General features: G+C 41.9%; 3 protein-coding genes across 6 annotated transcripts in view; 2 read left to right on the top strand and 1 right to left on the bottom strand.

Moving 5' to 3' along the window:
• Sec61a2 (SEC61 translocon subunit alpha 2) overlaps nt 1-9,252 on the top strand; it is a 37,312-nt gene extending 28,060 nt beyond the window's left edge. For both annotated transcript variants that reach the window (XR_013051462.1, XR_013051461.1), the window contains exons 12-14: nt 5,293-5,754; nt 5,968-6,109; nt 7,084-9,252. The gene's annotated coding sequence lies outside the window, so the exon portion shown is untranslated. The remainder of the gene's footprint in view (nt 1-5,292; nt 5,755-5,967; nt 6,110-7,083) is intronic.
• On the bottom strand, nt 1,032-24,236 carry Nudt5 (nudix hydrolase 5). 2 transcript variants are annotated; one of them, XM_006974654.4, is made up of 10 exons: nt 23,986-24,236; nt 13,502-13,607; nt 12,186-12,253; nt 8,696-8,745; nt 7,182-7,289; nt 5,573-5,668; nt 4,858-4,959; nt 3,215-3,223; nt 3,029-3,082; nt 1,043-1,284 (listed from the first exon to the last, which is right to left on the bottom strand). In XM_006974654.4, exons 2-10 carry the CDS (start codon nt 13,562-13,564, stop codon nt 1,175-1,177), a joined length of 660 nt encoding a protein of 219 aa, XP_006974716.1. In that variant the 5' UTR covers nt 13,565-13,607; nt 23,986-24,236; the 3' UTR covers nt 1,043-1,174. The 2 variants fall into 2 exon arrangements, with proteins under 2 accessions (XP_076428880.1, XP_006974716.1); XM_076572765.1 differs by lacking the exon at nt 3,215-3,223 and having other exon boundaries at nt 1,032-1,284; nt 4,850-4,959.
• Nucleotides 24,149-24,538, top strand: part of Cdc123 (cell division cycle 123) — a 49,119-nt gene continuing 48,729 nt past the window's right edge. The window contains exon 1 of one of the 2 annotated variants that reach the window (XM_042278121.2): nt 24,149-24,538. In XM_042278121.2, coding sequence (XP_042134055.1) covers nt 24,342-24,538 — 197 coding nt within the window. In that variant the 5' untranslated portion in view covers nt 24,149-24,341. The other variant, XM_076572764.1, reaches the window with a different exon arrangement.

Raw genomic sequence — 24,538 nt, 5'->3', positions numbered from 1 at the left:
AAGCTACAGTAACCAGACAAGAGCGGAGTTCCTCAGATCAAGGATGTGCTCCCACAACACTGGCAGAACTCTTGGTGATGAGCGTTAGGTATGGCATGCACTCGAAACCATTGCTGCATTTCCAGTGTCATGTTTTTTGTTTCAGATAGTTGGCTAATATATCTGCCTATACCTATGACTGTCAACATCCATACACAAGTGGAGTCCATGCCAATCTTTAGACTATGGATGTAGCTTTAGAAAACAATTTTCTGAGGATAGGAAATTAAAGTATGTGCACGTTTGAGGGAAGGGCCCTGAGTTTTCAGCCTTAGCTTAGCCTTAATATATTAAGAATTAACTATCTTCACTACTGAAGCATTAGTCTTGGTATGTTTTTAGGAAGTAAATGGCCTTATAAGGATATTAAATACATTTAAAAAATTATTTTTGAGATAGTTTCATTATGCAGCCCAGGCTGGCCACATTTATGATCTCCTGCCTCAGCCTCCCAAGGAGGTGGATTACAGGCCATGTACGACAAGTATCTACATATTTCCCCACAAATGTTACTCTTGTTGATCTTACAGCTACTACCCAAATAAATTCCATATGGCAAGTCAATTAGAATTGGGAGAAGCCAATTAAGTCCCTATCAGAGTCTCTTTTAAAACTTACTTTGGCCTGGTGTGGTAGTGTACACCTTTAATGCCAGCACTTGGAGAGGCAGAGGCAGGCAGAATTCTGGGAGTTCAAAGGCAGCCTGATCTATAAAGCAAGTGCCAGGCCAGCGACCCTGTCTCAACAAAATCCCAATCCTTTTAGTTATTAGGTTCATATGTTTCAAAATATTTGCAGACCTAAGTACATCATTTTTATTTTAGGAGTTGAGGGTGGAAATAGCTGACCTAATTTGGAGCTCAAGTCTATTCCTGAGAAATACCCTCACCTTCTAGACTAGGTGAAGTTAAGAAATTTTAACATACCTACTTACATTTGTTTTTTTCATGAGCATTTAACAAGTTTAAATGAAGGTTACATCCTCTCTGTAATTATAATTCCATACCACATGCAGTCTGTGCTTTTATTTTATGAAAAAGCTGATTTCCGATCTACATTAAACTTAATTGAATACATTGAATAGTGAAGGCCTTATGGTCTCATTTACAAAACATGGCCAGTGTCCTCCTTGGCCTTAAAATTTGAGGAAGGGTACTTCGAATGGCTTCGAGTTGGCGTGTTTCAGTGCCAGAGCATAGGCGTAGACCTTGGCATCCACTGTAATATGGTCTTCTGCTACCAAAGCTAAGGAAGCAAAGGTGACAGTTTAGAGACAATGACAGGAGAGCCTAGTCAATCACTGTTCATACTCCGCCAGTTCCTATACTAGATGCTGGGGACACTAAAATTACAGAGTAAAGGATGAAAAGTAGCGCCACAGACGCCTCATCAGGCTCAGCACTCAGCCATCTCAGTGGCCCAGTGTCTCTGAGCCATGTGTTTGGGGATAAGCTCAAAGACAACTGACCCTTGAGGCAGGGTTCATGTCCTATTCACCTGTGTATGGCAGAAGATGAAAGTTGGTTCCTATAGTTTGTTATACTGGTTAGGTAAATTGGCTGTTTCCCTCTCTTCTTTCTTGCTGAATTATCCCCTTCTAAGACCAGAAGGGGAGTCAGGTGATGAAAGAAGGAATTCTATAAGGGATATTCTATAAGTAAAGAAAACATCCATCACATACTATTTAAGCACCTGGGGGCCAAGTGCTTCACTTACATTCATTATGTTTCATTTTTCTCACGCATCCTCACCGGAAGGGCTTATTTGATTTAGGAAAACAAGAAGCTAGTACTGGTAATGCAACAGTGGCAGACCTCAAACCCATAAGGCCTGTCCCATCTTTAGCTGTACTACCTAATATTGGCTGCCATCTGAATAAATGATGACATTTAATTTGGCTTGGAGGTATTGTGATGATTTTTATCTCAGCTCTACTTTTTGAAAAGGTAAAGAAATTGAACCTGAGAATATAAAATCAGTTTTTTTTGATAGTCACTTAACTTTTCAAACAAGTTACAGACATTTATTTCAAAATAGAGCTCTCGGCTTCTCAAGTGAAGCCATAAGCCACTGACTGGCATGGGAGGAATTAAGGACCGCTCTTAGAGTCTCAGGTCAATGAATACTTGTTATTTTGTGCTAATCTTCAAAGGAGCTACTTAAAAACAGTAGAAGAAATGTTATTAGTTTCCTAGCAGAGAACGCATAAGAAGTTAGGATCATGAAAGGCTCCACTTCTTCACAAATGGGTGAATGGGGATCCACAAAGCTGGGGCACCTCGGAGGATCTCTGTCACCTCTTCATTAATATTATCTCACAGAATCTAACAGGACTTTTGCACTGTCTTTGTGGGATGGGCTGATCTAACCAACTGACCACTGATTTACATTTACTAGGGTTCATTACATCAGCTTCTCAGTCAAGTATGTGTTGGAGAACTGCTGTAAGAGTCTTTAACTTGACTGTCTACAAAGACTATCTAACATACCAGTATAGCTGAGCTACATATTTACACCTTGGCACTGGTATGGATCAAAGATCTTTTTTTTTCTTTTTTTGGTTTTCCGAGACAGGGTTTCTGTGTGTAGCTTTGCGCCTTTTCCTGGAACTCACTTGGTAGCCCAGGCTGGCCTCGAACTCACAGAGATCCGCCTGCCTCTGCCTCCCGAGTGCTGGGATTAAAGGCGTGCGCCACCACTGCCCGGCTGGATCAAAGATCTTAAGCATTCAATAGTTTTGGTTAGATAGCAAGAAAATAATCACTTATGTAGGGAAAAAATTTAAAAAGGCCCCTATTAAAGCTTTCCCTTGACACAATGTTTTTCTTAAATTTTAAACTGTACATCACTTGAAAAGGAAAACTAGCATTGGTCAACAGTTTCTAGGTGTCTGACATTAAGAGATGAAGGAATTATAATAATGCCACAGTGGACAGAGATGGGGGCAGGGAACCAAGAGAAGGCTGGGTAATAAGCTTAGGGTGCTTACCGTCAAGTCTATTCATTAGGTCATTCTTTGGGAAACAAATCACTTCCACAAATTCTAAACAAACAGAATACAGTAAAACAAAGCTGAAGATCAGGAGTGAACCCCAACAGCCCCAAATGTCTGCACCCATCATTACCACTACACTAAGCCATCACAGGGCCAGCCACTGGGAGTTGAATAGCATACCTCCATCCCCTGAAAATAAAAAGAGGGAAGAACATATTTTAGTACAGCTTGCTGTGGCAAGCCTTTGGAAGACTCCAGTGCAAATATAAAGACTGGAAAAGAATCTAACAGAAGCCTAAGACTATTAACTATATCATAGTAAAGTCAGTATCAATGATATAACATTGTTATTCTCCAGATCAAACATTTCACAGCAAAATCTAAAGTATATCCTGTACTGTATGTTTGCTACATTTATACTTGTGGACAAATACACAATACAAAATTTATCATTTTAACCGTTTTTTACATTAAAATTCAGCAAGATTAAGAGAGTTGTATAAACATCACTACTCTTAAGCTCACAATTTTGTCACCCCAAATTGAAAGTTGGAATTCACTAAACAGTAACTCTCCATCTCTGACAATTTCCACTTTCTTGTCTCCATGAATGTCTATTCTAGGTATTTAATATCAATAGAATCACGTTTGCCCTTTTGAATATAGCTTCTTTCACTTAGCACAATACTATCAAGGTTCATTCATAGTGTAGCATTTATCAAAATTCTACATTTCATTATCCATTCAAGTGCTGGTAGAATCCTGACTAGTCTCTATTTCAGTTGCTTTAAGTGATGAAACTATCCAATATATTAGAATCTGAGTCTCTTGTTTTCAGTTTAGTTTATTTCCTTTGGAAATACTGGATTCTAGATAATTTTTGTTTGTTTTTGGAGACAGAGTTTCTCTGTGTACTAGTCCAAACTGTCTTGAAATTCACTTTGTAGACCATGCCGACCTCGAACTCACAGAGATCTGCCCACCCCTGCCTCCAGAGTGCTGGGATTAAAGGTGTGTGCTACCACACGTAATAGAATTTAGATAGTTCTATGTTTAACTTTGAGGGGCTCCTAAATGTCTTCCATGTCTTATGAATATTTGTAGTTTAAACAATTAAGCATTTAAAACTGGCTACAAGAGACTAATGAAACATATGCAGGAATAATTTACAAGGATAAGAAATTACCACTCAAACATGATTTACTATGGTGTGTGTGTGTGTGTGTGTGTGTGTGTGTGTGTGTGTCCCTGTGTGTGTGTACTGTTAACCGTGTGTATTGATCATCCATCCATCCATCCATTAACCCACCTTCAAAAGGGTAGGAGAAAGGACAGGGAATCAATAACGTATTAATGCTTTTGGACCCCACTTGCTAGGGGATATTTTAGTGCAAAGAATAACCTTACAAACTCTATAAATATAAAAGACTACAGCCTTTAACATATGTTGTTCTTACACATGAAGACAAAACCAAGGTGATTTTGAAGTTTCTCACTTTCTAGTTGGGTCTGTAGCTCATTAAATGGGAATCAATTTTCCACATAACCAAAAAAAAAAGACATTGAACATTTTATAAAACTGAACATATTTTATGATTTTTGTAGTTTAACATTTTATAAAAATGAAACAAAACACATACAAGATCAATGCTATACTGAAGAGAATGTGCCAAAATACCTATCCAACACTGGGAAGCAGACAAGTACATACCAAGAACCTGTGGCAGACTATGATTCTTTCAATGAAAACTAAGCTTATTTTAGCAAGTTAAAAGATCCTCAATGCAGCTCAACCAGCCTGAATGTATCCAACACACCCTCACCTGGTTTGGGCTTCGGCCTTACATTTTCCGCATCATCTCCATTGATGGTTACTGTGACAACATGTGTGGTACAGTTCGACAAGCCTGGATCCAGACACACAGCTGGGAAAAAAGTGACAACTGTCTTAAGAATGAGGCAGGCGCCTTAGTCCCTTGCCACTTGTTTCACTAATGTCACAGAAGAGCTGGGGCTCGGGGGTCACTCAACGGGTATCTAGTCAGTAGATGCCACCAGCCTGTAGAACGTGTGTGCAACTCCCAAAACTCTCAAACTTCCTGGAGTTCTTGCATCAGTCTGGGAAGTCGGAGGGGCTAGAGGGAGGGGTCTGATGGCGACAAACCAACCCAGTGAGGAGTTCGGCCGAGACAGGTAAGCAAGCAGCAAGGTTTACTATGTTCTGAAGACAACTTGGTTTCATAATTTTCCAATTTCAGGTCCTCCAACTTGCTCTCGTGCAGAAGGGCAGTTCACTCCCTGATGGAGAATAACCCTCCTTTTTTAATTTGGGGGAAGGGGCAATGAACACTGGCTTACTGAGGAGCCCCTGCTGACCTGCGTCTCGTCTCACAATCCTGCCTCAGCTCTGGCCGACTAGAATTACACTGTACGTGGCTGGAGACCAGTCTAAATCCCTGGCTCCTCTCTGCCTGACTCCATAAGGAACTCCTGCTTCATTCATGTCCAAGACAATGACACCTGCCAAGCAATACGAACCTGGAGAACACTCAGCGACATCACCTTTGTAGCCGGTCTCTTCCTCTAGCTCCCGGAGAGCGGCTGCTTCTGGGCTCTCACCATCATCGATGAGCCCTGGAGGACAGGAGGAAGCCAGAGTTCTCTGAACAGTTTTCTCACAGTGGAAGTCACAGTGACCCTTACATCCCGAGCAGGCTACGGTAGGTATTACTCATGTGTCCTGCTTACATCTAGGTGTTTCTCATGAACATCTCAACCATGTTCTGCACAAGAGGGACAGCATTGAGGAAAGATGATTTGGTGGCGGCCAAGCGGCCTGGGTTCTGGAGTCAGTTTATGGGACTATAGTACAAGAGGTGGATGCGATTTTTTTTCCCCTATGGTGACAGTTATCTTGCTTTCCTTCCTCACAGAAAACTACCTCGGCCCAGCAATGAAGAGCCAGGAGGGAGTGCCCGTACGGCCATATGAGGAACAGATAGACCAAACAGGGAAAGTTATAACTCAGGTTCATTTTCCTGAATGGTATACAACCATGTAAAGAACAAGTAAAATGTAGGTTCAATTTTTAAATCACTTTTGGTGTTATTAACTTAATGAAATGGCAAGTGAGAAAGAAAAGAGCTAACTATATATTAGTGTGAACTGGGCTTTCCCACCTCAGTCCTGGGAATGGGGCACAGAGCTTTGTGCATGCTGGGTAAACACTGTACCTAAATCCTACTGGGCTTCATAAACCTGGCTGTAAAGTATACCACTTTCCATAAATACATGGGGTTTATTCATTCCTTCATATGGGTACAGTCCGATAAATTGCTATAATACTGTGTATCCAATTCTGGATGGCTTCTTTAATTACAATGAATCTAAAAAATACCTCTGATAAAAATCAAGAATTTTCTTGACTTGTTTGTTTATGGCAGACCAAGGTGTCTTCTAGTTACGGCCTTTGCCATTTAGAGTTTGAATTACTGACTACTATTAAATTCCTGTGAACGACTGTGAGTGACAGAGGGAGTTAAATGGATAAATGATTGACAGCAGTGACTGGGAGACGGAGGTCAGAGAGCTAGGTGGAAAGGGGGTGTGTCCACTGAGCTGCACATCATGTATATAGGTTTGCCTAACCCCAAACGTGCCAGGGCTTGAAGGAGTCTCATTATAGAAACATGGTATTTTATATATGTGTGTGTGTGTGTGTGTGTGTGTGTGTGTGTGTGTGTGTGTGTGCGCGCGCGCGCATGTCTAGGAGTGATGTTGATGTAAAACTCTTTCCTCAATCACTCTTCCACCCAACATCGTTCAGTCAGACCTACAGCTTGCTGATAACGGCTAGTCTCACCAGCCAGCTTGTTTCAGTGACTCCTTGTCCACCTTCCAGGGCTTGGATTCTAGAAAAGCCCCCAAAACTCCCTGGCTTTGACATGGGATTCCAGGGATCCAAACTCAAAGCACTTGCTATGCGAGCAAGATGACTTAACGGCTGAGTCATTTCCCTTGCCTTAGAAATGTTTATTATTTACTTTCAGTTACCGGGATAGATGGAAAGAGGTTAAGACATAAGGGATTCAGAGTTAAGCAATGCAGTTCTAGTCCCAGGCCAAGGACCTACGTAAGAGTTACTCACCTGCTGGAAACTCCAGGCAGTAGCCACCCATTGGGGGCCGGAACTGCTTCACCAGAACAATACACTCGTAATGAAGAGTTCTTTGCAGCACTGGGATGATGGACACGGCTGTCAAACAGAAACAAAGCTAAGGAACCCTTGAGAAAGGTCAGCCAGGCTAGAACTTGTCCACAGCAATTCGACACAGACTCCAGATTTGAAGATGCAGCCACATCACTCTGAATTTGCTGCTGAAGCAGTGAGCAATGAACTTCATCTTCTGTGTTGGCAGCCAAGTTTGAAACTAGTCTCATTTAATAATGTAAAAAGGAAGCCAGGTAGGTGGTGGTGGTCCCAGCAGCAGCAGGCAGATCTCCGAGTTCAAGGCCAGCCTGGTCCACAAAGTTCCAGGATAGCCAGGGCTACACAGAGAAACCCTGTCTCAAAAAAAGAAAACGAAGAAACAACAGCAACAACAAAAAGTAACACTTCTGTCAGATTTTTAAAATACTCTTTAATTATAAAGATCGTTTTCAGTTGTCACAATATTCTTTTTTTCTATTTTACATGGAGTCTGACTATGTTGTCTCTACTGCCCAGGCTAACTCAAACTCCTGATTTTCCTGCTCCAGCCTCCCGAGTGTATAGGACTACAGGTGTGCACCATCAGGCCCAGCCACATTCTTAAGGAAGTCAAAATTGAAACTGAACATGTCACACAGGGCCAAGGATGGGAAACCCCAGCTCCCCATGCAGCAGCCATTGAAGTGGCAGCTGGTGAAGAGGGTGGTCTGCACGCTGCTAGAGACCCCTAAGGGAGAAGCCAGTGGAGACCCACCACGTCTTCTATGTCAACGGACCGACTTTTGCTGTTTTAGAATATAAGTTCTTCCCCTCTAAATAATCTGGCCTTAAAACAAAACCAGAAAGCTACTGGCTGTGGAGACAGCCACCACCGGGGACGATTGTTAGCAGCTCCCAAATGCTTTAACAGTGAAGAGCAGCTGTAGCAAAGCAACTGTTTGTCGCCTATAAAAACCAAATCAAGATGGAAAAACAAAAAGCTCAGCTTTTCCACACCACATGTGGCTACAGGATGTTTCTGATGCGGTTGCAGCCAAGCCACATGCCTGCAAGAGGTGAACGGGAGCCTTTTCCCAATAATCTTTCCTCTCAACTGAAGCAGGAAGGTGGGAGATCATTTCACCACACCCAAAGGCACTCACCTTCCGAGTACAAAGGACTCCAGTGGTCTTCATATACGAATACACAGCATGTAGCTTCAAATTATACCGACATATGTTTGGCTATAAAGGTTAACACATCTTTCTTTCAAAACTGTTCTTAGCTTAGAAAATGGGAGTCAGAAGTTACTTATACAGAAAGCTCTGGAACATAGCATTGTAAAAACAGGAGATTCACACATAAAAATTCCTAATTGAAGGTAATTCTGCTTTGAGGTCTTTGGTTATATTAAACACCATCTTACGATTTCATGTGCTAACTTCCTTCAGAAAGAGTTATGATAGTCATACCGTCAGCAGATTTCCCCTTCCTGGTTGTAAGTTTCACTGTTTCCCAAGTTCTATGCAGGCAGAGAACAAAGAAAAACAAATCAGTAGTGGCAGTGGGAAGAATCTCCTTATGTTTTTTGGTGACTAGCACAACTTCATAAATGGAATGCATGCAAATATGCTAATGAAAACAGTCAAGGACCACAGTAAAGATCAACTGTGCTTTCCTGTAGTACATGTGATTAGAAAGAGAATGGTTGACACCCTCCACCTCAGCCTCTGGCTGCCATCTAAGCAGCGAGTGGCCGAGCACTGGAGTCACTGCACCCTCAGAATACTTTGGTTTGAATCTAAGTCCACAATGTGCAGCATAAGCTGGTAGTGCAGCTGTCCAGCCTTTCCAGTGATGCAGTCAGCCCCTAGGGACATTCCAGATGCATTTCCAAGAACAAAGGATGCCATGCACAACATGAACCACTGACATTATTGCAGGTTTAAAATAGGTGACTAAACTATACAATTCAAGAAAGCAGATCTTTTCCACGTAGCTGAGGAATTAGATTCTCTTTGCCTTATGTGTGGCCTTATGTAAGAAAAAAAAAAAAAAAAGATGGGTCCCTAGAGGAAGCAGTGAAGTACTTGACGTCATATTCTTGCTCCCTTTTATGGCTTCACTGTGTGTTAGTGATTTGTTCCTGGCTGTTTGTTCTCAGGTTTTGGTAAAATCTCTGCATTCTACCTGCTCTCACAGGAACATCAGGTAGAGTTATATGGGAAATTCGTCACAGGGGGAAAAAAACCAAAACACACTGTTCAAAAGGGGGAGGGATAACAGGAAATTTCACCTCCTTTGGTTCTCATAGATTGGGGCGGAAAGCAATGCTAAGGTAACGATGGAGCTGGGAGGTGAACAATATTAGGCTGTGGGGTTATAGTCTGGATGGCTCTAGGGACAGTAAATTATAAACATCCTACTCTAAGGGACCCTCTTGCTCATACATTTGCTCCCCGGTGTCCTTGAGATCTGATAATACCACATTTCTACAAAAAGTTCCAGATATTTAATCTGGCTTAAAACAAGAATTAAAAAAAAAACAAAAAACCCTTTCTGAAAACTATACACCTTTCAGCACTACACCAAGTTTTACAAGACAAACGTGTGAAAATAAAAATCAAACTGCTGTGACAACTCACAGTAGCCTAACGTTCCTGTTAGTAGCAAGAAAGCCAACCAACAAGCAATTTCCAATAAGTAATACAGATGACAAGAGACAAAACACCTTTTGTCATAGTTCTCTGCTGCCTCTTAGGTTAGTCCTAAAGACTGGAGACAGTGCTGGGAAGAGCACTGAAGGTCCCATCCCAAATACACTAGGAATAAGGAAAACAAGAGTAGCATCATTACGGTGGTTAAGGTGAAGTAAACGAGCAGTAAGGAGCCATACATCATGTGCAGGAGAATATAAACATTTAAAACAGTACAGCAAGAATGCCCCAGACACTGTCCTAGAACTCACAGACATATCCTGCGGGAGAGAAAAGCTTAGTTTCTACTTGTCCTCCAGCTAAACCCAAAGCTACGACAGCTTCCTTCTTTGTGTAATTCAGGAATGAATAAAACAGCTATTTTTATCCTTTATACATATGCTTTTCTTTGAGGTAACAGAGAATGAATTTTTATAAGTGAATGAAACATGGTCTATAGTCATACTTGAAAGCTTGACACCATGGTAAGAGCTATTAATGCTGTACATAACCCTTCGTCAAAGACCAGGAGGAAATATGCTCTACACAGGCAGCAAAAACATGGTAGTTCGACTTAAAAACTCATTCCCAAGTTAAAGAATAGACTCTCTGGAATGAAACCTAGAAATAGGAATCCTGGGGAAAACATCCCCCAGTGACTGTGCTGGGTAGTTTTATGTCAACTTGACACCGTCTATGAGTCACCAGAGAGGAGGGAGCCTCAATTGAGAAAATGTGCAGGCCCTAATTAGTGATCGCTGAGAGAGGGTCCAGCCTATTATGGGTGGTGCCATCCCTGGGTTCTATAAGAATGCAGGCAAATCAGCCATGGGGAGCAAGCAAGTAAGCAGCACCCCTCCAGGGCCTCAGCATCAGCTCCTGCCTCCAGGTTCCTGTCCTGACTTCCTTTGATGATCAACAGTGATATGGAAACATAACTAAATAAACTCTTTCCTCCCAAGTTGCTTCTGGTCATGCTGTTTAACTGCAGTAATAGTAGCCCTAACTGGGACAATGACTTAGACATATTTTCCTCATCAGTAAATACCCGAAGGCTGATCAGGTGAAGACACAAGAGGCCGTGAACTGACATATATTCTTTAGATTTCTTAGTGTTAAAGGTTGTATTTTGTGCTATAAACTTCATTTTCGGAGAAACAGAGCTAAACTATTTCATATCCTGAGTTCTAGTGTCTACATATTTCACAGTATAAGTCCATTGCACATAATGCACCCCCTGCTGCTCAGGTCTTGCCACAGGTTTGTCCTGGGTCTGCACCTACACTCTGTTTACTCCACATTTAGTCTGTCTGCTGTCTGTTAGTATGCCTCCAGAGCTCTCTAATAATGAGCCTTAGTAAGGTTTGTGCTAGTTCAGCAGAAAGTTAAAATTTGTTTCAGTCATCAACAAATCTATGTGTTGTCACCTCGAGAAATGCATTTGCTCACACAAAAACATGATTCTTCCATGATTGTGTAGCAAATGGAATTTTTTTCTAATTTGGTATGATATAGTCTGGATACTAAATTTATTTTATTATATTTTATTTTATTCCTTATTACATTTCATTGAGTAAATAGTAAACCTATTATTTAATACATTACTTTTTTCCTCCTGATTTACATTTTTTTCTGTGGTGGTTGGAATCAAACCCAGGGCTTTGTCCATGCTAGGCAAGTGTTACACCACGGAGCTGCATCCACAGCTCCTTCTAAATATAATAGTCAGCAATGGTTCTGTTTTCTTTTTAGTGCTTCTAACTCAGACATTAAAAATTTGGTTCTAGGGCTGGAGAGATGGCACAGAGGTTAAGAGCACTGGCTGCTCTTCCAGAGGTCCTGAGTTCAATTCCCAGCAACCACATGGTGGCTCACAACCATCTGTAATGAAATCTGGTGCCCTTTTCTGGCCTGCAGGCATACATGCAGGTAGAACACTGTATACATAAATAAATAAATCTTTAAAAAAAAATTTGGTTTTATCAGAAGGAAGCAGTAGACACTGTTGAATATTCTGTAGCTTGTTAAGCCAGAATCACAAGTTTTAGGTCCACAATACTATGGAGAATAGTTAAAATGGGTTCCAGATTAGGTATAGTAACAACTGTAATTCAGTTTATTCAGAGATTATCAATGACCCAAACGCTTTAGCAATGGAGGAAGAGTTGGACTTGACTCTGTTTAGAAGAGCTCACAACAGTGAAACACCAGTGTCTACGCAGACACTCGAGAGACCTGGAGAAACCAGACAAAGAAAAACATTTACCTCGTTTTCCCAGTAGGATCCATGTAAGTTGTTTTTTCAAATTTGACCCATTTTCCTTCTGAAATCAACTAAAACAAAATCAGATATTTAGAAGGCAGGAAATTTTCAAACCAAGTTGGTCTTTTTTAAAAAAATCAAATTGTGTTTCTTTCAAATTTTCTCTATGTCCCGTCCCCCCCAGTTTGCTTCCCTCCCAATACTATTTGTGGGCAAGCTTCTAGCTCGGACTAGGTATTCAAAGTTGTTTCTCTAAGGTGGGGCTTTTGGGGGGGGGGTTCAGGCAGAACTAAGAGGGGAAAGACAGTCTAGGGATGGGAGCACAGCAGGTGTGGCTCGGTGAGAGTCGGCACCTGTTACGTGAAAAACAAGCCACACCTGGGCTGGCAAAAACCGGTACCAGACGGGAGTACATCTGGGAGAGCTTCCGGCTGTTTCTCAAGTTCTGACCCCAGGGATATGTGCAAAGCCGGCCACACTTGTGTGTAGTTGTATGTAAAATTTTACTAGGAAAATAAAGACTAGATTTTCTTTCTGACCAAGTTCCCACCCAATCCAAGACAGGCATCAGAACCGCTCTGCCCACACACCACGAAGTCTGGGAGCATAACTCACCTATGGCACCAGGCCGAGCTGAGATGATGTTCACTGTGAACTTAAAGCAATAGCCTTTTCTCACTAGCCCCTTCCCACCCCTTCTGGCCAACACCGACCGAATCATCAGATCTGTTCACAGACAACATGGTAAGATTCTAAATCAAAAAGAATTCCAGAAAAGTTTCAGGACCAGAGTTCCAGGTTGAATATTTAAAAGTTATCCACTACAACAATTGGTTCTTGAGAGGAAAAGGCTCTAAAAGCTTTATTCAGTAACTTTAGTTCTTTGTTCAATAATATTAATTCTAGAACTCAGGGGAATTTGAATGACGAACACTTTAAGTTTTTATTATTTTAAACATTTATGCTGGGATGACAAACACTTGTGATGTAATTACTAAATATGAAATCTAAAAACCACATTATTATGTGCAAAACCACATATTATTTGTTTTTCTGTCCAGGGTGATTTTTAGAAAGAATTTTTCTATCAGGAGCCACAATCCACTTATTCTCAATTTCATTAATACATCTAATTAAGATGGATAAACCACTGTTTTCAGACAACAGCAAAATGTGGCTTGGCCTTGGAATAATTTGAAAACTATCTTCAAGAATGAAAACCCCATGGCACTAAAAAGAAAAAAAAGAAAAACGCCTGCACATTCATTTTAAACTTAGTGTTATGGGGGAAAGGAAAGGGCAGGAAAAAGCAGCTCTACCTCCTCTGAAATAATGTGCTGTCTGGTGTTCTGAGGAGGGTCTGTGGATTCTTGGTTCTCCATTCCAATCTAGTTGGTCTCTGCAGTCCTCAGGTGGAAAGTTCCGCTGTAAGGGAGTGAGATTTGTTCAGGTTCCCCAAACATGGTCACTAGTCAAAGTACTTGAATAGTTAAAACAATTATCTACTAACAAAGCATTTTCTCGAATGTGACTCTGAGAACTGCCTCATGCAGAAGCTACGTCCAGGCAAGAATTCAAAGCCATCCTACTTAGACTCAGTTTGCATTAACCAGAGTCCATTCCCACTAAGGTTTGCTCACTTTAAATTTCACTCTTTCCAGAGAAAAACCACCAAAGGATGACACATCACTCTCCATACCCACTTCTCATTATGGTCAGTTACCAATGCTTTACAGTTTAGCTGTTTTTCTGAGGCAAGGTCTTGCCGTGCATCCCAGGCTGCCTTAGACTCTTGACTCCTTGCCTCGGGGTTCTCAGTGAGGGCAGCACCATCACACTTAAACTTACAGAGTTGTCTAGGATGGCACTTCTACCACTCAAGTTCTCCTCTGTAAAAGTCTGGGGCAAGCCAAATTAACATTTCAATAATTTCAGGCTCTATGTCTGTTTGTTTTGTTTTTTCCTCCTTGTGCTAGGGTTGAACCCAGGGCCTTATTTATGATAGACAAATAGTCTACTGCAGTATTTTTCCCCCCTCACTCTTTATTCTTTAGGGGCCTACCACCCAGCTTCCAAAAAACAAACAAAAACATGGAGACTTGTTTTTACTTATGAATGCCTGGCTTTAGCTTGGTTTGTTTCTAGATAGCTTTTCTTTTCCTTTCTTTCTTCTTCTTTTTTTTTTTTTTTTTGGTTTTTCAAGACAAGGTTTCTCTGTGTAGTTTTGGTGCCTGTCCTGGATCTCTGTAGACCAGGCTGGCTTTGAACTCAGAGATCCACCTGGCTGTGCCTCCTGAGTGCTGGGCATGCGCCACCACCGCCCCAACTTGTCTTAACTTATATTATTCTGCCTACCCTTTACCTCTAGGCTTTTTACCTTTCTCTATTTCTGTATATCTTTTCTTTCTTTCTTATTTCATGTCGGCTGTGTGGCTGGCCCCTGGTATCCTCTTCTTTTCTCCTTCCTCCCTTTCTCTCTCCTATTTATTCTCTCTGCCTGGCAGCCTCACCTCTCCCTCTCCTAACTAGCTACTGGCAGTTCAGCTCTTCATTAGACCAATCAGGTGTTTTAAGTAAAGTAACACAGCCTCACAGAGTTAAACAAATGCAACATAAAAGAATGCAACACATCTTTGCATCATTAAACAAATGTTCCACAGCACAAAAGAATGTAACACATCTTGGGCTGGAGAGATGGCTCAGAGTTTAAGAGCACTGACTGCTTTTCCAAAGGTCCAGAGTTCAATTCCCAGCAAGCACATGGTGGCTCACAACCATTTGTAATGAGATCTGGCACACTCTTCTGTATACATAATAAATAAGTAAATCTTTTTTTTTTTAAAGAAATGTAACACATCTTTAATATTCCACAACAGTCTACTTTTATATGCTCGCCCCCTCTAATAAAGATTCATTTTTATTATACACAGGTGTGCTATGTGTATGTGGGTGCCTGTGAAGACAGTGGGCACCAAATCCTCTGGAGCTGGAATTGGATTGTAACCCTATTGATGTGAGTGCTCGGAACGGATTTTGAGTCTTCTGGAAAAGGACTTAACTGATGAACCATTTCTCCAGGAACATCCCTAGCTTTATTTCTTTATTTTTATATTGTTGTATGAGTGTGGGTGTACATGTGTGCCATGGTATGCCTCTGGAGGTCACTTTTACTCACTGGGCCATCTCATTAGCCTGAACAACAAGTCCTTTCTTTTATTATACACACACATACATATATATGCATACACACACACACACGCACACGCACACGCACACGCACACCCCTCTAAGACAGAAAGTGACATCAGCTTGCATACTCTACATAAAAGAACTGTAGACTGTTTCTTTGTTTCTTGAGACAGGGTCTCACGTAGTTCAGGCTGGCCTTGAACTTGTTACGTAGCAGAGGCTGGACTTGAACACTAGATCCTCCTGCCTCCACGTCTCAAATGCTGGGAATAAAGACCTGTTGTCCATTATGTCTGGGCTAGAGGTCCTTTTACCTTCTAGTTATCCATTCTTTCTAATTAATAACACACAGCAGGCAAGGAAATGTGCTGATATAAGAAAACTTTTGAATTCTAATTCTAAAGAAAAATAACTTTTAGGCAATCATGCAGCCCCACTGAATGGACAAATTCAACTGCCTAGAATGGTACAAAATGCCTGCACTAAGTCCTACCTCCTTAAAATTTTCTTTAGTTTTTTTTTTCTTTTTCTTTTTTTTTGGATTGATGGAACCTGGGACTTGCTACATCCTAAAGTGTTGGGAAAACAGGTGTGAGCCTGTTTAAGGAAAAGACTACAGAACTTTTAAAAGGTGGTTTAATAGTGTCAGTTGATCAGAGGCCAAGAAAGCAGGGGAGTACTCCCCTGAGAAGAAATCACTCAATTTTTGATTTTTCAGGGGAGTACAGTTAAGAGACTGCAGGGATCTCAGGAGAAACAGTGACCTTCAGACTTTTAAATAAGTTTGGGACTGTGATAGACTTCTGGGGATTTTTGCAGTTGGACTGAACACATTTTTGCATTATGTGATTGTTACAAGAGTTGGGGGCCAGGGTGTGGAATGTTAGTTAGAAAGAAAACGGCCCCTAAGGGGGTGGCACTAGTAGGAGGGGTGGCCTTGTTGGAGGAAGTGCGTCACTGTGGAGGCGGGCTCTGAGGTCTCAATATGCTCAAGATATCGCCCAGTGTCTCAGACCACTTCCTGTTACCTGCAAGTCAAGTTGTAGGACACTCGGCTGCTTCTCTAGCACCATGTCTGTCTACATGCCACCATGTTGTACCATGATGATAACGGACTAAACCTCTGAAAATGTAACCCACTCCATCTAAGTGCTTTAACTTTAGAAGAGTTACCATAGTCATGATATCTCCTCACAGCAATCGAAACCCTAAGACAGTGGGAGACACAATCTCATATTGTGAAATAATCATTTTGTACACTGTGAAGATGTGCCACTTTGATTGGTTTAATAAAAAGATGAATGGCCAATAGCTAGGCAGGATTTTCAGGCAGAGAGGACACCGGAAGAAGGTGGCAGGGACACCAGGAGACACAGAGCAGGCAGGATGAGGGATAAAGCCGTGAGGCAGAAAGTAAATGAATAGAAATGGGTTAATTTAAGTTATAAGAGCTAGCCAGGCAGTGGTGGCGCACGCCTTTAATCCCAGCACTCGGGAGGCAGAGCCAGGCGGATCTCTGTGAGTTCAAAGCCAGCCTAGGCTACAGAGTAAGTTCCAGGAAAGGCGCAAAGCTACACAGAGAAACCCTGTCTCAAAAAACGGGAAAAAAAAAAAAAAACGAAAAAAAAAAGTTATAAGAGCTAGTTAGAACCAAGCCTAAGCTAAGACTTAGCTTTCAAAATTAATATAAGTCTATGTGTTTTTTGTGAGCTGGTGGCCAAAGAAAAGCCTGACTACAATCTCAGAGGCTCCAACTCAGCACAAAGAACTGCAGGCAACTAAAGAAAACAGAGAGAAATCATCTCCCCAGGGAAGACACACCGATTAGTTGCCCAATACCAAACGGTTAGCCCTGAAACATACATACAAGTTAACAGCATATGGACTAAGCAGGTTCTATTTAGGAATATAACGCGCAATAACAATTAATGAAAAAAGAAGCCATGAATTTGGAAAAGGATAAGGAAGGGAATATGGTAGGACCTGAAGGGAGGAAAGGAAAGAGAAATACTGTAATTATAATCTCAGAAAATTTAAAAAATTATAAAAGAGAGGTAGGTGAGAGTCAAGACGTGAGAAGGGAAACCAGAAACTAGAGCTAGGTTGTGGAGTTGTACCCTGGCTCACTGCTATCATTCCTTGAACTGCTGCAGCTTGTTCAAAATGGAAAGTGAAACAGAATCTTAACAAGAGATAACATGTTCACTGCATTCTCTTTGATAAAATCTGAGTAATGTCGTCGGCGTCTTCTCTAAGAAGTAGGACGTTACCATTTAGGACACCGACACAGGAGAATGGCTTGAGGCCACCACTTTGAAACCAGCATGGATAATATGGCGAGATAACAGCTCAAAAAAGATAGAAGAAAAGAATGTAGAAGTTCAAACCAGAAGCAAAGCCCTGACTGATAAACAGGCAGTTGAGACAGTTATATAACGATAGAGAAATCAACAAGGCACTTTGAAAGAGTGGGGGAAATTTTGCATCTCTGTGTGGGGTGTATATAAGCTTGTGTGCACACATGCATGCATGTGCACAAGCGTGTGGAAGCCTGAAGTCAACCTGCAGCGTTTGTTCCTCAGGAAGTGCCCACCTTATTTTTTGAGACAAGGTTGGACACTGTGGGACCTCAGGCTTAGCCATTAGCTTAGGCTGACTGTGCATCATATTCCAGAAAGCCCTCTGTCTCTGCCTCCTGAGCTCTGAGATTACAAACTGAACCAGCACCCCTAGCTTTTTACAAGGGTGCTGGGAATCAAACTCAGGTATCTTGAATAGAAAGCGCTTTCTGACTAAGCTATCTCCTAGCCCTAAAAAATAAATTAAAAAACTTCAATTAAAAAGTGTGAAGAAATAATTGAGTATGATTGGTTATTTTGTTTTGAAACAGGGTTTCTCTATGTAAAAGCTCCAGCTATCTTGGAACTCGCTTTGTAGACCGGGCTGGCCTCGAACTCACAGAGATCCACCTGCCTCTGCGTCCCAAGTGCTGGGGTTAAAGGCGTGCGCCACCACACCTGGCAACACATGTCTTTAAGCCCAGCACTTGGGAGGTAGAGGGATTTCAGTGAGCTTAAGGCCAGCTAGGGCTGTACAGCAAGATCCTGTCTTAAAAAAAGAAAAACACCCGAAGGGACTAGGACTACAGGTCACTTGGTAGAGTGCTCCGCCAGCACCCACAGAACTCTGGGTTCAAGTCCCAGCACTATACAAACTGAGTGTGGTGGTGCAGGTCTGTCCTCCCAGCACTCAGGAAGTAAAGGGAGGCAGACTGAAGTTCAAAATCATCAGCTACAGTGAGTCTGAGGCCAGCATGGCCCACAAAAAACCCACCTCCCAAACAAATGACTTGGGTGAGGAAATCACTAACTGGGTAAGAGCGCTTGCTGGGCAAGTCTGATGACTTGAGTTCAGATCCCTGGTACCCACATAAAAGCAGGACAGGGTGGCCCATCTCTGTAGCAGCAGCACTCCTAAGACTAACTGTGAGGCCAAGCACCCCAAAGAATCTTGCAGGACAACTACCATGAAATATGCAGACAAGAGAGACCCTGCCTCAAAAAAGATATAAGGTAGGACCTCCATACACCTGCTGTGTATGTATACCTTCTCATATACATGGACTAAATATTTTAAGAGGGAGGGACAACCAAAATAAAAGGAGTATAAAAAAAGCCACATAGAAACCTATAATCTTCCAAGCAAAAAAAAAAAAAAAATTTTTTTAAGTTGGATATCCTGCAAGGCTTTAAAAAAAAAAAAAAAAAAAAGAAAAGAAAAAAGAAAAAAGAAAAAAATGTTCCTCCTTGAAATGGGTTATCAAACAAACATCTCCATGTCAGACGCAGGACAGCTCACTATGAGTTGCTAGTCAGGAGGCCTTAGGGGCCCACAAAACAATACAGGTTCTTGCCATTGCTCTTGGTTGCCCACTTTAACTGGATGATAAGCCCTTCATGCTAAAGTCACCATACATCTTGGCTGCATGACACAGATAACCAAGCTGGAACTGAGCTGGAAGCCTCCTTGCCAGCTTTTATAATGCCAGAACATGCTATGCAGGCTGCAGGGGAAGAAAGGGCATCAAAGTCTCACCCAGCTGTAAGCCCCACAAATGGCCAGGCAAAGATGTGCCCACTTAGGCAACAGTGGTACAACTGTTATGGAGACAACCAACTATCCTTTTATTGGATTTGAGAAGACCTACTCTGCACAGGAGAGAATCCTTACTGGTACTGCAAACCTGCTCAAAAGCTCACAGTGAGGAAGAACATAGGTCTAAATGCACTTGTTTTTTTTTTTTTTTTTTGGTTTTTGAAGACAAGGTTTCTCTGTATTCCTGGCTATCCTGGAACTTGCTCTGTAGACCAGGCTGGCCTCAAACTCAGAACTCAGAGATCCTCCTGCCTTTGCTGGAATTAAAGACATGTCCCACCACTGCCTGACTACTCAGACAATTGCCATTCTCAATCAAAAGAAGCCTCTTTCCAGTGAGTTGAGATCAAGTTTTACGTAAATCACGGTTGAGTGCTCAACCCCAAGCAGTACATTTATAGCATTCCTGCCAAAGCTCAGGGGACACTGTGGAAGAATGGGAGAAAAAAAGCTGGCTCAGCTATGTTCATAGCAGCACTATTTGTAATGGCCAGAACCTAGATGCCTGTCAACTGAAGAATGGATTAAAAAAATGTGGCACATATACACAATGGAGTACTACTCAGCAGTGAAAAACAATGACAGCATGAAATGTGCAGGCAAATGGATGGAACTAGAAAAAATCATCTTGAGTGAGGTAAACCAAACCCAGAAAGACAAACATGGTATGTACTCACCCATAAGTGGATGCTAGATATAAAATAAAGAACAAACAGACTACAACCCACAGAAGCATGGAGGCTATATATATAGCATGGATGACTGTGGCTTATAATAAATTTTGGTTTTACTCAATTACTGAGCAAGCCTCAATGAAACATTTCACTATTAAGATAAGAATACATACTGTATCAAGCTGATAATAGAAAATTAATTAATTAATTAAAAAAAAAAGCTGGCAGACAGGAAGAAGGGCTGCAAAACGCCATCTTATGGCAGCCACTGTGATCAAGGACTCCTCCAAACTACTGATTACTTCAATGAATCTGCTCACCAGCCAGACAAGGATGGAGGAAGGACTCAGGGGGCCCCTAACCCTCACTGTTGAACTACTTTCTACACATAAATTCAGGGGAAGAAGGAATCACTGTCATCATTGAGCAGCCACTGGTGACCCCCTCCAGGCTACAATGGACAACCCTAATCCAATGGTCACGCAGATGACTCTTACTAAAAGTCCACACAACAAAACCTAAAGTCATGAATCTGGAGAAGGCATAGGTAGGGAGGAGGGGCGTTGCCATGGATGGGAAGGAGATAAGAGAGGGTGGGAAGAAACAGTAACCAGAAGGTAATCAGTATATACATGTCAATGAATTAATTTAAAAAAATAGAAAAGTCGCATCATTTAATAAAGAACCAAGAATGGAATAACTAGTATAGAAATATTAAATAATTTTAGCTATTATCACAACTTTAAAAGTTTGCTTTTTTAAAACAGAAAATATACACTCTTTTGTACTATACATGGTAAAATTTTGGTACCCACATCAAATGGATTTCAGTGCCCTTCCCTTCACTGAAAATTCTTCTCAGTCTAATGGAGAGATCTTGTACTCACATGGATGGGTAAGGGTGGAAGGCCACTCAAGTGTACAATGTGCCCCTTCTCCCGGCAGGGATGGCCAATAGGTAGGAAGGAAAGGGACTGAGATTTATTGAGATTGGGGACTTAAAAAATCATTTACCCCAGTTTATTAATACACCACTTAATTCTAGATGAGCAAAAGGAAACTGCTGGTCATGACCCTGGGGTAGGTTAATTGACTACAGCCGCAAAATAATGAGCCTTGTAAGGAATTTCTTGTGATAGTTCAGACAAGAGATAGTTCGGATTCGAGTGTGTGGTGGGGTTTTAACAGTAACAAACAACAATGAGAGCTTATTATTTTGTCCTAAAAGTAAATTATTTTAGGGAAGTGAATACTAGGTGGTTCCCAGAAGATTTTAAAGGAGACTGGAACAGTAGAAAAAAGATGTCAGTGATCGTATTTGGACACACTGAGCTTGTTGGTTTAGAAATATTTACCTAGAAGTTATGCTATGAATTCAAGGAAGAAAATAGGATTTTTCACTTCGGAATCATTGAGTAAATCCCCTTGCTCCTAACAATACTGACATTAAAACCATTAACACACACACACACACACACACACACACACACACACCTGAGGGGCTGGTGGGATGGCTCAGCAAGCACTTGCTGTGCAGGCCTGAGTATTCAAGTGGAATCCTAGGAGCCCACAGTGGAGAGAGAACTGACTCCCAAAAGCTGAAAAGTTGTCCTTCGATCTCCACATGCCTGCTCACTGCCCACCTGCACTGGCACACACTAACTAGGATTACTTCTACCATTGTATTGTAAGGTTTTTATTGAAGAAAATGAATATAAAAAAATTAAATATAAAAACAAACATGGTAGTTAAAAATAATTTAGCCCTACTGTTCAAAACTTGAGCATCTTTTATTTGTGGTGTCAGTTTATTGAGTTCTGGCTAAGTCTATAGCAGAATCTACTGCAGTACTAAAAACAGTTATTGAAAACACAGAATGTAGGCCCGCCATTTTTAATCCCAGCACTCTGGAGGCAGAGGCAGGTGGATCTCTGTGAGTTCAGGATCAGTCTGGTCTACAAAGCAAGTTCCAGGACAGCCAGGGCTACACAGAGAAACCCTGTCTCAAAAAACCACAAAACAAGCCACCAAATATACAAGACTCTGTTCCAGTTTCCTTCTCTGTCCTGTCCTCTTCCTGATGCTTACAATTTAGCTGATTCTCTACAAATAACTGTCTCAGTCTCTGGGCCCAAATGTTTGCTGGGCTGTTGAAGTATTGCTTTACCAAAATGAGGAACATTCCTGGGATCTGCTTTCTCCCGTATATCGATTCCTATCTTCGACAAAAAACACTTTACCCAAATACACTCCAGTGCTAACCTTTCCTCCCACTGCCACTTTGTTTCCAGGTCAATTAAAAACAAGTATTAGAGGCTTCTCACTTATGCAAGCACCATCTCCAGGAAAAGGGAAAGGAAGATAAGGATTATTGCTGCTTTGCTTCAAAACACAGAGGACAAGCCAGACTTTGATCCTAGTACCGGGGAGACCGAGCCAGGTGGATCTCATTTGCGGCTACCTTGAGGTCTATAGTGTTTCTCAACATCCTAATGCTGTGACCCTTTAATACAGTTCCTCATGTTGTGGTGACCCCCAACCATAAAATTATTTCGTTGCTACTTCATAACTGTAATTTTGCTACTGTTATGAATCGTAATGTAAACATATGCTATACAGGATATGTCATACGACCCAAAGGGGTCACGACCCACAGGCTGAGAACCACTGACATGGAACCTTCCAGGACAGGCAGGATTATAGAAACCTTGTTTCAAAGTAACAAAACAAACAAACAACAACAACAAAACAAAAACACGGGACTGATTAATTCTGGATTTCACAAGTACTTAAATAGGAATCTCTGCCATCCATAACCCACCAACGTACACTGCAACATTGTAACACATTTGTCTTGGCTTTGAAAATATATTCTTTAAACAATACTTCCAACCACTTCACCTGTACTTTTTAAACAAGTTATACTTCTGGTATGTGTGTATTCTAACTCAAAATACAAAGTATTCTATTGATTAATTCTGACAAACACCTTTCTAAAGAAGTCAACAGTGGCTGGGGTTTTATTTTTCTAACTTAAATTGCTTAGGCAGGCTGGGGGAAATGTGCAAAAAAAATTTTTTTTTGGGTGGGGGCGGATATCTGAAAGGTGGTGCTTCTCGACAAATACGTGCTTGGAACAAGTCCAAGACTTGTAAATTATAGGAAGCAACAAGAGATAGGTTTTAAAGGCCTATCTCTTGCAGCTGGTGGTTTTTCCTTCTTTTAAAAAACAAAACTGAACTTTGTAGGGAGGTAGATGGAAAAAGGAGTAGGGAGAACAATACCACAAGTCCACGTATGAACTCTTTCAACCTTATTTCACTATTGCAGAGACTGGTAAAAATCTGTGCTTTTCCACACTGGTAACTTTTTCGAGACTGGACTAAATGAACTTTAAGCTTAAAAGACAACTTTCCTCTTTTCCTTGCTTTCTCAGACGAACATCTCCTCTTTCATCTCCAGGACCGTAAAATACGTGCCTCCTCCCTAGGATCGCACATGGGGGATTTCTTCCCCGTGTCTCTTGAAATCTACTTTCGCGAATGAGAAGGGACCATTCTTGCAGATGCCTCGGCTAATACGTTCAAAGGTCCACTGTGCCGTTTCCTAGTTCTCTAGTAGTCTAGGCTGGCTCGCCTAGATCTCGGGTTCTCGCGCTCAGGCGCGGACTGGGAGACACGCGCGCGACGGGCAGCATTCTAAGCACCATCAGCGGTGCTCGCGCCCGCCTTTCCCTTCCCCTCTCCAAGGACACTCAGTACCGAGCTTGGCTTGCGCCCACTTACCTATACTAAGCTGTGGGATGTGGACGGGATGGAGGAGGAAAGGAAAAACAATCAGACAGAAGCTGCAGTCTCTTCGCAGAAGCAGTTCCTACCACTAGAGACACCGGCGCCTCTCGTGGTGCAAGGAGGATGTGCACACGTCCTCCTCCCGGCACCCGTAGAAACTCCTAGCTGCGGAGAATTACCTTCCGGGTCGAGGTGCTTAGAGACGAAAGAGGAGTTGTAAGCTTCCTAAAATCCCACACTTTCATGACTCCTCTCTCCCGGACTCAAATTCTTTTTGTGTCTCGTGAGTCTGTGCGGTCATGCTAAGCGGAACCTCCACCATTACTTTAGCTTCTAGCGCCTCCTGACTTATGGACCGGAAGAGTCCCTTTCATCAACCTAGCTCCGTGGGCACCTCCGGAAGTGACACGCCACGTTCCGGGAGAGTACTGGCGGGAGAGGAGAAAGGCAGCGATTCTCGCGGCGGGTGGAGGATGAAGAAGGAGCATGTTAGTCACTGTCAGTTCTCCGCCTGGTACCCGCTCTTCCGAAGCCTTACCATCAAGAG

This window comes from Peromyscus maniculatus, chromosome 5 (assembly GCF_049852395.1).
Source record: "Peromyscus maniculatus bairdii isolate BWxNUB_F1_BW_parent chromosome 5, HU_Pman_BW_mat_3.1, whole genome shotgun sequence".
NCBI classification, from domain to species: Eukaryota; Metazoa; Chordata; class Mammalia; order Rodentia; family Cricetidae; genus Peromyscus; species Peromyscus maniculatus.
The sequence above is the reverse complement of the archived record's forward strand: the minus strand, read 5'-3'. Positions and strand labels throughout refer to the sequence as shown.

Coding starts and splice junctions, on each gene's coding strand:
- Nudt5 (XM_006974654.4), bottom strand. CDS start 13,564: ATGGAGAACCAAGAATCCACAGACCCTCCTCAGAACACCAGACAGCAC. Junction 12,254..13,501: donor AGCACATTATTTCAGAGGAG/GTAGAGCTGCTT, acceptor ATTTTGTTTTAG/TTGATTTCAGAAGGAAAATG. Junction 7,290..8,695: donor GAAGGGGAAATCTGCTGACG/GTATGACTATCA, acceptor TCTGTTTGACAG/CCGTGTCCATCATCCCAGTG.